This window comes from Molossus molossus, unplaced genomic scaffold (genome assembly GCF_014108415.1).
Source record: "Molossus molossus isolate mMolMol1 unplaced genomic scaffold, mMolMol1.p scaffold_m16_p_17, whole genome shotgun sequence".
Classification (NCBI taxonomy): Eukaryota; Metazoa; Chordata; class Mammalia; order Chiroptera; family Molossidae; genus Molossus; species Molossus molossus.
Genome location: NW_023425352.1, coordinates 57,815,031 through 57,828,726, shown reverse-complemented (window position 1 = coordinate 57,828,726; position 13,696 = coordinate 57,815,031). Strand labels below are relative to the sequence as shown.

Genomic DNA, 13,696 nt, shown 5'->3' with positions numbered 1-13,696 from the left:
GTAGGGTCCTGAGCTCCTGAGAACCCAGGACCTGAGTGGGCTTTGTCTCCAGGGGGCCACGCCTGCTGCATGGCCTAACAGTTTGCTCACAACCCTGGAGAAACGTGAGCATGACACCTTCCTTCCTATGTCCAGTCTCTTCAGAGCGCCTTGGGGTCATTGTTTTATTTGATCCTCACCATAATCCTGCATCGTTGGCAGGGAGTGTTATTAATCCCATTTTACAAAAAGAAGAAATTAAATCTAGTTCCGTGACAGGATGAGATTACCGACGTTACAGAGACCCAGCAGACAGGCTCGGGCTTGCCCGAGGCCTCTGGTGCTGTGCCCTAACCTGCGTCAGGAGAAAGGGCGAAGTGGGCAATCTGGGTCAGAGGAGTCAGATGCAGTTAGAGGATCATCCCATAAAGCAGTTTGTCAGGAGCAGGAACCAAGCAGGTGAACACCGTTCCTGGGACACACAGGGCTTTATTCACTGCACCCCTAGAGGGGGCCCCTAGATGTGAAACAGGACGTCAGTGCCGCTGCTCTGGAGTGTGGAGAAGACACGCGGGTCTTGGGCAAATCCCCACGCGGAGCGTTCTCGGTCTGCAGCAGTTTCTGTAGAAGTCTGTTCAGGCTGCTTCCCGGCCTGGGGCAGCTGGTGCCCACTGTTTTACTCCCCCTTCTTCATTGACTTAACACACAGAGTCCCCTCCTCTCAACTCTGACATCCCCCAAGATGAATATTTACGGAAATCTCAGAACCAGAGCCTCTGACTTCTTGGGGCCTGAGAATCCTCCTTTTCTGACAACCTTTCATAAAGTGTCTTTTCCGGATCTTTCCCATCAGAAGCGACATACCGTCCGAGGTGGAAATAAGCAGGACAGAGTAACAGATGCCAGCGGAACCCTTTGTAAGGAGACTCACAGTGGCGTGGCATGGGCAGCGCAGGAGAGCTTGAGGCCAGTGATTCACAGAGAACCTGGTCCCCTGGGGGTCCCAGTGAGATGCACCTGCGGGTCACGTCCGTGCGGTTTGAGTACCTTGTTTGTGCAAGGCACTATTCTCATGCTAGGGATGGAGCGGTGAACGAGACGAAGTCCCTGCCCCTCGAAGCCTTCATTCTGGTGAATGGTCACAGAACAGTGATCACAGAAACAATGAAATGCATTCAGATAGAGACGAGGGCTGTGAAGAGGCTGGAGATTACCCGAGAGAGCTGCTTTAGCTAGAAGGCTCTGGAAGGTCTCCCTTGGTAGGTGGCTCTAACCCTGAGATCCAGTCCAGGTAGGCAGACGAGGTGGGCAAAGGCCAGGAGCAGAAATAAGTTTGCAGTGCAGCTGCTGGGATTGGAGAGAGGGTACAAGACAGGACCGGAGATGAAAGGCAGGCGCCATGGCTCGAAACTCGGCTTTAGTCCTACAGTGACTATAATCGTTTATAAGCAAGGAAATAACGTGGCCGGTTCCTGCTGCTCCGCTCTCCCTGGTGACTGGACAGAGTAGCTTCAGGGAAGCAGGAAGGACGGAGAGAAAGCTGCTCGGACTCCCACCGAGCTCTTCCTCCGAGGGCGCTGTAGTGCAGTTAGCAGGCAGATGGCCAAGTCCCTAGGAATGCGTTGGCCTCTAGGACATTTGTCCATCTTGGTTCAAGGCAAGCAAACAGCAGCAGTCCAACACCATCCTGGAGGGAAAAGCCATAGTTGTTGGAACTCATTTTCTTTTCTTCATTTCCATTCAAGTTGGTTCAGCTAGTGGAGCGTTTGACCTCCCACCATGCACAGCATAGATCACTACAATGGGACCGCCTCCCCCGAGCCAAGCCAGTGTCACGAGGGTCTCATCCCTGCTCCCTCACCCTCCTCCCCACATGCACGCCTCCTCTCGTAGGGGCCCTCAGCCTGAGGTTCGTGGTTGATAACAACTGGAATAGTCCAGATACTGTTCTTCCTCATGAAGAGGCCACCGCAGCCTGTGCCCTGGAGGGCAGGGTGCAGGTGTAAGTGATAGTTAGAATAAATGAGTTACTAGACAGGAGGTATACTAGGCAAGTCAGGAAGTCAGGGAAGCGTGGTTTGGGTTGCAAAGAAACTGTCCTGAGAAGGAGCTAGACTTGTTAACGTGACTTGAATGCACGTTGTCCGATGCCCTAAGTTGGAGAGAGCAGCCGGCCCACATAGTCATTTGTCTGAACCTGGTAGGCCAGGTGTTAATAACTTACTAGAATGACACATCTCCATGAGGGCAGAGCTGGTGACAGTCGCCGGTCCTTATGCACAGCTTCCTAACCCTCCTCTCCCAGCCCAGCTCTTCTCCCCCCCCCCCCCCCCACCTCCCCATCCACTTCTGTTCGATACCTTGAAACGTCTCACGTCCCACTATCTGGAGAAACATCGAGCGTGGACCTTCCATGCCTGGGACTTCTGCCGTAGTATAGTTTAACTTTTGCATTTCTTTCCATTTCTTCATAGCTGTCCATCAAGGAAGAGGGCCAAACCCAGCGTCTGGCCAAGGAGCATGTTCTCAGCATCTACTATACATTTCTTTTTCTGTATAACACACCTGGTCTAACCACTGATATTTTCTCCCCCAGCCTCAAAAGTTTGCCAAAGGGTAGACTCCCCGGGGACAAGTCATGTCTAAATTGATGTGTTTGAAGAAATTTTCTTGAACTTCTAATCATTGACATATTTTTGATTTATTTTTTTCTCTTTGCTGCCTTGGAATACGGCCCCTACTCTATTTTAACTGCACACTGGTAGTGATATATTGTGAGTAAAACGGGTTCCCAACAGCCCGGAGTCCAGTCCCCCTGTCTTTCTCTAGCAGAGATACTTCTTTTATTTTCTGTACAGTTTCAGTTTCTTTTTTTCTTTTGGTATTTATGTTGCATGTAGCAATGACATCATGCCCTGACTCTCTCATGCAACACAGTCTGCAGAGTAGCCTGGAGCTGGAGACCCCTGAGGGCAGACCTCTCTGCCCAGCCACCCTTCCACCTTGCCAGCTGCGGGTACAGTCTTATTTTTCCATTTGAAAATAAGACCTTGACACAGTGTTTCTCTTGAAGGCCTTGTCTCAGGACCTTTAGGGGACACTGCGTAGGCTGAGGTAATTACCACTATAGCTCTAGATGTCTCACTGATTGGGGGTCATCACCAGGCTTGCCTCTGATAAATTATACTTGTCTCAACTATTGAGCTTGAATTTCTATCCTAAAGGAAACACATATACTACATATATACTTCTGTGTTGTGATATATGTATTCTATGTACCAGGACTTTAATATGTACAAATGCACATTTTCATATATAAGTGCAGAGACAGTTTGTAGAGAGACTGGTGCACTTGCTACCATGCGTGCTCCTCCCTGGATGGAGAGTGCTTTCTTTAGAATTAACTGGACACCCAACTTTGGGACCGTGAGCCTTAAACTGCCTCAACGGAGACACGTGTTTCCACAGTGGTAATTATTTCTGACAGTCTATGAAGTTCCCTTGCTTTAAAATAAAGTTTCTCCTTCAATCAGTGCCCACTGGGACATACCCACTTCCTCTGCGGGTGTTAGTCGGGCATCTTGGAAGATGTTTACTTGCTCAGTAAACATCCAGTTGTTGAAGGCGGAAGGGGACTGGAGGAAAATGTTCTGTTTTGCTAATGAGCGAGCAGAAGTCTGAACCAGGAGATGCAGGTCACCCAGCCCTCACTTAGGAAGGAGCAGGACCCCCCCCCCTCCATCGGGGTGCAGCAGTTGAGGAGCTTTGAGGGCCAGTATTTCACGTGTGGCATAAAGCAGCGCTGCTTCCGTGGCACCAGGAATGAGAACGGGGTCCTCACTCAGGTACATGAGACCACTGAAACGACCTGCTGACCGGTTCAGGCCACTGGTCCTGGGATTTGGAAAGATGTCTCAGCACTTGGTCCTCCCAGATTCCTTTGCAGCAGAAGAGGCAAGTCGGTCGTCTGGTTTTGGCTAGTCTTCAGAGTCAGGGGGTGTAGAATGCTCAGTGTGGCCTTCCTTGACGTGGTGCATGATTCTGCAGAATTGGCTCTGCGGCTCCCTGTACCTGCAGAACACCGTTGAGGATGGCGTGAGGGCAGGGACACTCTGCTACCCTCAGAGCTGCAAAGGAATCTGTGATCCTTCAGAATCCGTGGGAAATCTTGATGTCTTTCAACAAGCAACTCCAGTGCCAAATTCCTCTGCCTTCCGCAGTGCGGTGCTGAGGGCAGGACCAGCCAGCGCGGGCTCTGTGCTGCTGACCTCAGCTAGCTTTGCCTTCCCCCTCTTTTTGTTTCGGGAAAACCACCTGGAAGATCTTTCTTCTCCCTCCAGAAGCTAATTGGAGGAATTCTGCTAAGTGAAGACATAATTTCTCATTTATAGGACTTGAAAGAATGCCCTCTGACTCCAGTGTCACGTCAAACAAATGCCTCAACCTTACACCTCGGTGAACTTTTTCTTCCGCGGATGTTTTTACCTGTAATTTTAGTTGCCGTGAGCCTATGAAGAACAGCTCCAGGGTTCAGGCTTGGAAATAATCCTTCCTGCATTGGACTGATTTTGAACATGAGGTTGTGATCTGACAAGTGTCTCTGAATTGAATGGCGGATATTGTTTCTGCCACAACGGTTTTCCCTTGAATTGCTCCATTGGAAACCTAAAATGTTTTTTCCCAGCAGTTGGACAACTCCATCTGAGCCTCTCTGTCCAGTCTTGCCTCTCCTGCCCATTCCAACCCACCCTGGAAATTAAGATTGTGCAATTGGAAATTGGCTGGCAATTTGGTTGCTGATGCAGGAGGCAGATGGTGCTGAGAACGGGCTGGACTCCATCCCCCTCTTCCATTCCAGGCTGGCTGGGGAGGGCTAAGGAGCAGAGAGCCTCATTCTGACAGCTGATTGTCAGTTCCATGCGAGGCTAAAGTCCATCCACAGCACCCACTTCTCCACAGGCGTCCTTTCTCAGGATCACGACCTTTGAAAACCATAGGAAATGTTGTCTAAGAGTACGTCTGAGAAATCTCCCCGTTTTAAACACGAGTAAGGAGTAAACCTTTGATGATGTCCATTAGGGAAATACTTTTATATTGTCTCTATAAATAGTACTAGGAAGTCATAATGGAAATACTGCATGAATAGGCACTTTATTGTGGTGAAGGAAAGCATGTAAAAGACCCCCCTCCCCAAACTGTTAAACTGTTAGGACAGAGTTCTTAGGAGGAAGGTGAGACCCAGGGTCTCATTCTTGGCAACCACATAACCTCTCTGAACCTGTGGCACCAGTCCAGGAACAAGAACCTTATAATGTAGGCCAAAGAGAAACCAGGTCCCCAGAGGCTTATATTTCAGCTCTCCTACAGTTAAGCTGGCTTACGGGGGCGATTCATTGAGCATAAAGTTCTAAGAGCCCTGAGATGGAATGACAAGTAGCTACAATATGTTCACCTACCAGAGACTCGCTCGTGTCTGTTCCCTGTCTCAGGAAGCTGCCCCAGAGCCTCGAGGGCCCAGCCAGCTGGTGCTGAAGTGGTCCTACTCTGCTGGCCATGGCCGCAGGGTCAGTCTTCCACTTTTGACCACTCTAGGACCATCTCTGAGAACCTCTAACCCCTTTGACCCTGCTGCCTCCTAAACATCTGTTGTAGATTGTGAGAAGCCATTGCATTAAAATGACACTGCACACATTTCAGTTCTTAGAGGCACACAGGGTCCTCTTTCTGCTCCCTTTCCGAGAAAGGCCAGATCCTTGGAGTAGTAAGGTAACTGGCTGCTCTTCCAAGCAGATCCACTAGATGTCCTCATAGATCTACTTTGTATTGCCTTTGAAATCCTGGGGAAAGCTCCCTTTTCTCAGCTTTGGGATTTGGGAAGAAAGCATTGGGTGACTACAAAATAAAGAAAATCAGCAAACACTAAAAGAGAGAGGGCACTTTTTGTGGCCAGGGAGTAGATATAAAATTTACTTCTGTTTTCAACAAATACTGAAACTTTCAAAGTTGCTCCTTGAAACCTAACCTTGGGAGTTTTCGGTGGCGCTGTTATCTGAAATTAACCTTCTCACCTACATCAGCTCTAGAAAAGGAGACAATCACAGAGAAATGGAAATAAAATACCAGTGATCTGCATATCCATGATTTGCTGCAACAAAACCAAAGGATTCAAGCCTGAGAGAGAGAGTTCAGGGAGGCAAAGGGTAGTCTTTTTCAAATTAGGAGGCCCATGACTTAATTTTGATATCATTTTATTTTACAACTGGAGAGTATAAGTTTACATACAATGGCCACATCTTCTGGAATAACTGCCACCAGGGAGACATGTCCTCATCTGTTTATAGTTAAAGAGCCCTCTCACGACTATCATGGCCCAGAGGAAGGCTCATCCTGTTGAACACACACCCTGGGGGCCGCCGGGCCACTCCCCAGCGGGAGGTCAGAGAGGGCCTTGCCTTTTAAGAAAGTGGACCTGGAAGTATACAGGTGAAGACACCTGATGGGGGGGTCAATGAAAACGGACTCTTCCAGAAGTAGAGCCAGGAGCGGCCCCTGCAGTTGGGGGCACTTGACCTAGACATTGTAACTGGTAAAGGTCTGTCAGTATGGGGCTCTTTCATCTTTAACTGTTCCTGTCTTGTCTTTGAGCCTCTCATTGATCGTTCTTGCTGATTTTTTTGTGTGTGGTGGTGCTTGTTTGTGTTGAGATTTCTGTTTTGTATTTGGTGTGAGTGTAAAAGTGATGACTGAAGCAATGACGAGTAATAGCATGTTTTCCTTTTTATGCATATGCTGCTTTGGAATGTGACTGCTTATAATTAACATTTAATCTTCTTATAGCAAATGTTTTTTTTGTTGTTTTTTTTGTTGTTTTTTCTCGCTGCTTTGATTACCAGTTTCAGCCTGTTCCTGCATGCTAACAATATGAAATTTTAGAACAATGCATGGTCTCCAGAGGAGCCAACAATAACAGTTGCAAACAGTCCCTGAGAAGTACTGGTTTTAAGTGGTGTTTCCTCCTGAACTCTCATCAAGTAGGAGGTTGAAATCACCCATCATGATGGGCATACCTCTGACAAAACCATTTCGAAACTATTCCACCCCTCCCCCCTCCTCTTGTCCTTAAAGACGGTGTATATATAAGAACTTTCTTTCCCTATAAATGTGTCAGATTTTATTATTGTATATGAACCCAAAATGGCAGGATGAAAATGAGAACCAGGGACTGTTGCTAATGAGAAGCATAGCATTTCAGAGTTTGATGGGCTTCTCTTCTGCTACAGCATTTGATTAAAATTTTTTTCAAAACAATTTATCTACAGTGAAACAAAAAATCATCTTCGTTTCCCTCTTCTGTGTAAATAACAAATCAATATTTTCAGTAGAAGAACTAGGAAAAAAAACAAAAAAACAAGCCAGTGGTCTCCAAGTTGTACACTGGCTCTGGGTGCATTTACAATAACTTTATTTTCTGGTCTTCTGTAAAAGACTTTTTCCCTTTCTTGATTTCAGTAACTGCTGTTTCGGGGTGTCTGGGCATTCACGCCATACTTGCTAAATTCTTCTGATTCAAATGCTATAGTAGAATTTTCTTCCCCCTAAAAGCTGAGCTCAGGAATGATGTGCCACACATTGGACAGGGCCGGGGCTGCATGGTGAAGGGCTGAGCAACCAACTAGCTAGGATGCTGAAGGAACATGTCACTAAAAATGTGAGCTGAGTTTACAGGAATGGAGGTGCTGCTGAAGAGGTCTCTCATTCATCTCCCCAGTGCCTGTTCCTCACAAGCATAACGTTACCCCTGCTTGACAAATATACTGTATGGCAAGTCATAAAGGTCTTAGAACAGGACTTGACCCATTTGAGAGATTTAAACCTCTCTTCGTGGTGACTGTAACATTCAAAGAGGGCAAAACCACAAGCCATATTTTAAAGTTAGGGTGCAACCATTCTCCACAAAGAAAAAGAAAGGGGGGAAATATGACTTTTGAAATGGAAGGTGTGGGCGCAGGGAATAACACCTCTCTTTTGTTCAGGTTACTCTTTGGCTGTGATGCTTAGAATAAATATGAATCCCACCCCCAGCCCCGCCAGTGAGAGAAGCCAGCCAGTTCAGGCTAAGTGATGATCAAACACTTTGCCTGTTGTAGCACCAGATTGAGGTACAAAGCTTCTCACTGTGCTTACCTGTAACTGGCTTGGAGAGTAAGATGAAGGGCTGAGCGCTGCTGCAGTGAGGTCCGCCCCTTTTCTGCAGGTCAGAGCCCGAGCCGGGTCCCCCGCAGCACAGAGCCTACAGTACTCGCCGTGCAAGCACTGTGGATGCTGCATGCGAGTCTCAATATTTTACGTGGGATTTCTTCTTTTATTTCATGTTTTGTAATGTTTAATTTATTCTGGCCAGTATTTTCAGTATAAGAAAAAATTATGATTAACCAATAGCCCAGTTGCTTTCTGAACTTCGGGTGGGCGAGGAGAGAAAAGGAGATGGGATTTTCAGATTCTCTCAGCTTTGAGCAGAAAATACACCCCTGAGTAGCTGAACGTGTTCCAATAGACCAACATCTCATATGCTTTGGGTGATTTTTTATTTTTGAACTGCCTTTAATGTCAAACACGCGGCATTAGCCTTGAGTAGCTGCATTTCTTATATGGACAGATTTGGATATTTGTTCTGTCAAGAGTAAATTTAAATTCCTGTAAGCATCATGTCAACTGACTCTGGGGGAGTCCGGCAGAGGCATCCTCGAGTTCTGTGTTAACACGTGATGGTTTCTACCTAATTGGATGAAGGCCTGTCCCAGGCTCTGCCTAATGCCCAGGAATGGATGGAAATTAGAAAGCCTACAGATTAACTATTTTTGCGTCTTACAGAAACCACTTATTATACCAAGTCAGCAGTTCATTGATTGGCTGTATATATATTCTGTCCTCCTGTATTAATTGTGCCAGGGGAAAATGTCGGTTCCATTTTTGCTGTCTATAATGTGGTCTTCTTCTCGTCCGAGACGCCGATTGTAATCAGCCCTTTTCCTGTAGTCACCCGCTCACCTGGGGAGAAAAACCACCCACAGCAGCCCTGGGGGATTTTAAAGGCAATTTATATTCTCCCTGCTTTTTTTAATATACAACCAAACTGTTACCAACAGTCACTCTGCATATTTTCCCTGGGTCAAGACTGTTAATATGAACTAAGACCTGTGTTAAATCCCTCAGCTCCCTCCAGCCACCTTGCTGACCTTGCCATTAACTACCGCTCTTCCTCTCCTCTCATCCACCTCGCGCTGTAGCCAAGATGTCCATCTACAAGAGAATGAGACGGGCATGTTGTTTTGATTGCGGACGTTCTGAGCGTGACTGCTCGTGCGTGTCAGGCCGTGTGCGTGGTAACGTGGACGCCCGTGAGCGAGCATTCCCACTCTCTCCTGTCTCTGTTAATGATTGCTCCACCAGTTTCCGTGCCTGTAAGTTCAACCCCGACACGCGCACTCGTGTCTCCGCTGTCTGTGATGTCACCCCGTCCGTGTCGTGCCTGTGGTCTTGAGTCAGCCCAGCTGATGCGTTCCTCCCCATGTGACCTTGTATGTGGCGCTGTGTTGCTCCAGTGGCCTGTGTCTCTGTGCGTGCTGGGAAGGCCTCCCTTGCCGTCTGCTAACACGTGCTTCCCTGTGATGTGACAGTCTGGTGGCAGTCTCCCTCTCTCCTTTAAATAAATGCAAATGGAAATTAATGTGACAACAAATCAAATTCAGTTTTAATGTGGAGATATGTGGAGATGGATATCTAATGTTTGGGGAAAGCTTAGACCTTGGCTGGGTCAGGGAGGAAGGGAAAAGGTGTAGCGAGAACCAAGCCGGCTGTAGCTGTAAATGACTTTTAGTGAGATCAGGTAGTTTCCAAAGTACAACAGGGTTTCGATGCAGTGGGTTGTGTGTGTGTGTGTGTGTGTGTGTGTGTGTACTGTTTTTCCTAATCTGTATCTCATTCCTGCAGTGCCAGATTGTGTCACATGTTCTGAGAAAAAGTATTCTAAATCCGCAGCCCATGTAAACGGGTGGGCTCCACAGGCCCCCGAAGGGTGACTGAATCAAAGCATCACTCCAGAAATGTATTTTCTTTTCCCAAAACCATAGCCCCCTGTTGAGGTGCCTTGTAGCAATTGTGATTCCAAACGACCAAGACTGTAAGCAGTGATCGTCCACGAAGCCCTTGAGTCTGTTGCGTGGGCCTAGCGCTCGGCCGCCTGTTACCTGACAGCTCAGAGATGAGAGCCAGTGGAGGTCCTGAGCTGGGGGCCTGCGAGCTGAGCTCGGCCCCCTCCTGAGACACCCCTCACGTTGTCCTCGGCGTGGGCTTTGCTGGGGTGTGATTGAAAGCTGCAGTTTGTACACAGCGACACTGGGCTGCGGGGCTCCCTTAAGGGCGAAGTTTGTGGTTCGAAGTGAGGACTTGGAAGCGGCAGATGCAGCTGGAACTGTACTTGACACTGTTGGCAGCATGGGAGGCGGAAGGCCAGCTTTCCTTTCGTGCCTCGTGCCGTCCTGTCCCCTCGAAAGCACGCAGAGCGTTTCTCGGAGGCCCTGTGGCCAGCGGCCTCCTGTCTGAGCAGAGCAGAAGCTCAGCGTCTGCGGCGGGGCAGTCGCACTGGCAGCGCAGCAGGGGTGGGGACAGCACTTTGCTCTTGAGCTTTCTCTCCCGCGGAGTTTGCCCACGCCCTGTGCCGATGCGAAGGTGGTCCCGGGACAGTGTGCTTGTGTGACAGCGATCCGCAGAGACGCAAGGGCTGAGCGCGCCACGCTTCCCTGGTGCCCTGCAGACCTGTCAGGCCAGGTGCTGGTGCAGCTCAGACCCGAGGTGCTGAGCTGTCACCTGGAAAAGTTAGCTCTCGGACCCTGAATCTTCCTCTAATTCCTGACTCACTGCTTGTCCAGAACAGTGCTGGGGACAGGACTCGTTAGTAAACGTAATAGCTATTGAAGGTTGCACTGAGAGGGACTTGGGGCTTCTGAATCATGTCTTGACATTGACCTAAAAGGAACTTTGTAGAAAGAACGTTTTCTTTTAAATGATTCTTACAGAGGCCACAGATGAATTCTTACCCCTTATTCTCATCATGAGGGTTCACTTATCATACAACAGTACCAAGGTGGACTGGTCACAGCCATACAGAGAATGTGTGTCTGTGAGTGTGGCAAGACACCAGCTTCAGGGCACGAGCTGGGGTGAGGAGCTGCAGGTGAGCGTGGCCCACTTGGCCTTTGGTCGTGGGGACTGTCACTGTCCGCCACTAGTCACCCTTCTGCCTCAGGCACAGCGGCTGTGTCCAGTTAATCACTGGACTCCAAAACCTCAGCCAGAGGGTCAGTGGAGGGAAGGAAGAAGCCCCTTGGGACTCTAAACCGGGACTTTGTGGTCTGGTCTTGGTCCTGGTCACCCATACCAGGCGCGGCCAAACCTGTGTGAGGGCCATGGTCCCCGTGTGTGCAGTCTCCGCTTTATCTGGGAGAAACGGTCCCTGGAGGGACTTCTCAGCTCTGCAATCTAAGTGCTGATGGAGGCCAGGAGAAGGGAGCCTCGGGGTGGGACTGTCCCGTCCTCCTAGAGACATCCCGTGCATGGGACTGGTGTCCTTCCAGCGCTCTGAAACCCGCCCCACCATGGAAAGCACCGGCTTCGGGCTGCATGTCGGAGGCTTAACTGGTACTGACAGCTGGGGGGCGGCCGCCTCCGTTTCATCACTCCATCAAACAAAGGCAGATTTCATCCATCCCTGTGTGAGACCACTCACCTTTGACCATTAATAATAAGTTAGGAAAATCCATTCCAATTTGAGCCTCTTTATGCGCCCACATAAGCCCTTCTTCTCCAATTAAAAAATGTCTTTCTCTGTGCGGAATTCTGCTGGCCGAGCTCCAACAGCCATGCCGGCCCTCCCTCGCCGCCGGCGGGGTTGGGTGGTGCCCGCTCCACAGAGCTGGGGACTCAAAGAGCAGTGGTGAGAGCGGGCTTTTCATTAAATATGAGCAGATGTGAAATGTAGAGGGTTGACGATTAGAAATGGCAGGAGAAGGGCCCTTGAATCAAAGTGAGGTCAGATGGGCGGATCAGATTACTTCTCTTACATTCTTTAGTTGTTCTGAAAATCATTTTGAATTAGTGTCAGCAGAGCCCTGATGGGTTTTGCCCTTTGTCTTTTATTCCGGGGCTGTATTGTTTCCCAAGACACTCATTAAGGTCATTATATGATTACGGGGCTTGCTTTGGTGCTGTTCCCCAGTTGAGCCAGTGTGCTTTGGAGACGGCCCAACCGTTTCTCTCTCGCCTTTCGTCTCCCTCTTCACCATTTTTTTTTTCTTATAAGGAGAAAGATTTCCGTTTTCAAGGGACATTAAATTGAAACACAAAGTCCCATTATGTGTTTTCTGAAGTGGGAAGAGAAGTAGCCGGCTCCCAGAGGAGCAGTAATGTATTAAAAAGTGTGCGTACGGTTTTAGAAATCTGTCTTCTCACAGCGGGACCTGCCCGCCCGGCTCACCTCCCCTCGGAGGTGTGGCCCGTCTCCGCTGCCCGCTGCTGTGGAGCGGGGACTGCCCTGCTGGCTCCTGTGCCGCTCACGGGAGGCGTGAGGCCCGGCTCTTTGGACAAAAAGATCTGCAGAGAAGGAGTTCTTTACAAAAGACTTAACAACCAGTGTCAGAAAAGTGAGGCAGAGTGACCCCTAAGGATTCATCACGAGATGATTCTATTTGGGGCAAGACTGACTGTTCAGCACGGTGGGCTGGGGCGGGTGTGCACGGAGCCTCCTTGTCTGGTTATTCCAGTTTCGTCTCCACTTCAGCTGGTCCTGGGCAGAAATGCCAGCTCTCTTAACAGACTCTTTAAAAACTTCTTACAAGTAGCTATGTTCTAGTGCTATCAAATATAAAAATATATGTCTAGCATATGAATGTACATTTAGGTTCTAATAAGTTCTGCTATTTGACTTACCTGCTCTGATTGCCATGTCTGACCGAAAGGGACAATTAAGTGATGATGCAGTGACAACACAGGGCCCTGCTGGTTCGGGACACAGGCACAAACCGGCAGTGACCGTGGCCTGAACAAACGCATCCGTGCGAGAGGGGAGATGGCCCTGCGCACCTGCACTGGAAGTAGTTTTCGTGAAAGCGTAGGTGCGGCGGCTCATGCCCTTCTTCCCATTTACTGACTGTTTAAACCTGCACGATGCCTGCACCCTTTCCAAAGCACTGCAGTTGGTTTAAATTGGGCATGACTTTTATTTTGGGTATACATATAATGCCAGGAGGCATTCAGCTCCGGTGGCTCCATGGAGACAAGAAGTCCAACACGACTAGGTTGAAGGGAGACACACCAAAATGCGTCCAGTGCAATCTCTTGTCAGATAATAAACAAAAATCCGCTTATCCGAGTAGCCTTTGGTTTGCACGGGCAGAGAATTAACATTGTCAGTAGAAGTGAAGTCACCCGCGGGGACTGGTGGCGTCTGAAGCACACAGATCAGATCCTGGCGCAGGAGTGGACAGCTCGAGGGAAATGGCTGATAGGACACACCCTGTGCTGACCGCCCCACGCTGTTAGAATGACATTTAACGTCACAAGCTGCATCTAAGACCGACAGCCCTCTTATGTATAGTTTTGGGTGACTTCCTCCAATTCCCCAGCCCTAAATTTTATTTGTTCATGTTACTTCTAGGCTCTC

At 48.8% G+C, this 13,696-nt stretch overlaps 1 protein-coding gene across 12 annotated transcripts in view; it reads left to right on the top strand.

Moving 5' to 3' along the window:
- The window catches only part of KCNMA1 (potassium calcium-activated channel subfamily M alpha 1), a 701,914-nt gene that overhangs the window by 578,429 nt on the left and 109,789 nt on the right, over positions 1-13,696 (top strand). For 5 of the 12 annotated variants that reach the window (XM_036264760.1, XM_036264756.1, XM_036264767.1 and 2 more), the window contains one exon: positions 2,745-2,753. The exons of 4 other annotated variants lie outside the window; for them this stretch is intronic. In XM_036264760.1, coding sequence (XP_036120653.1) covers positions 2,745-2,753 — 9 coding nt within the window. Of the gene's footprint in view, positions 1-2,744; positions 2,754-9,266; positions 9,441-13,696 lie in introns of all 12 variants that reach the window. 3 more of the 12 variants (XM_036264758.1, XM_036264769.1, XM_036264766.1) reach the window with 2 other exon arrangements.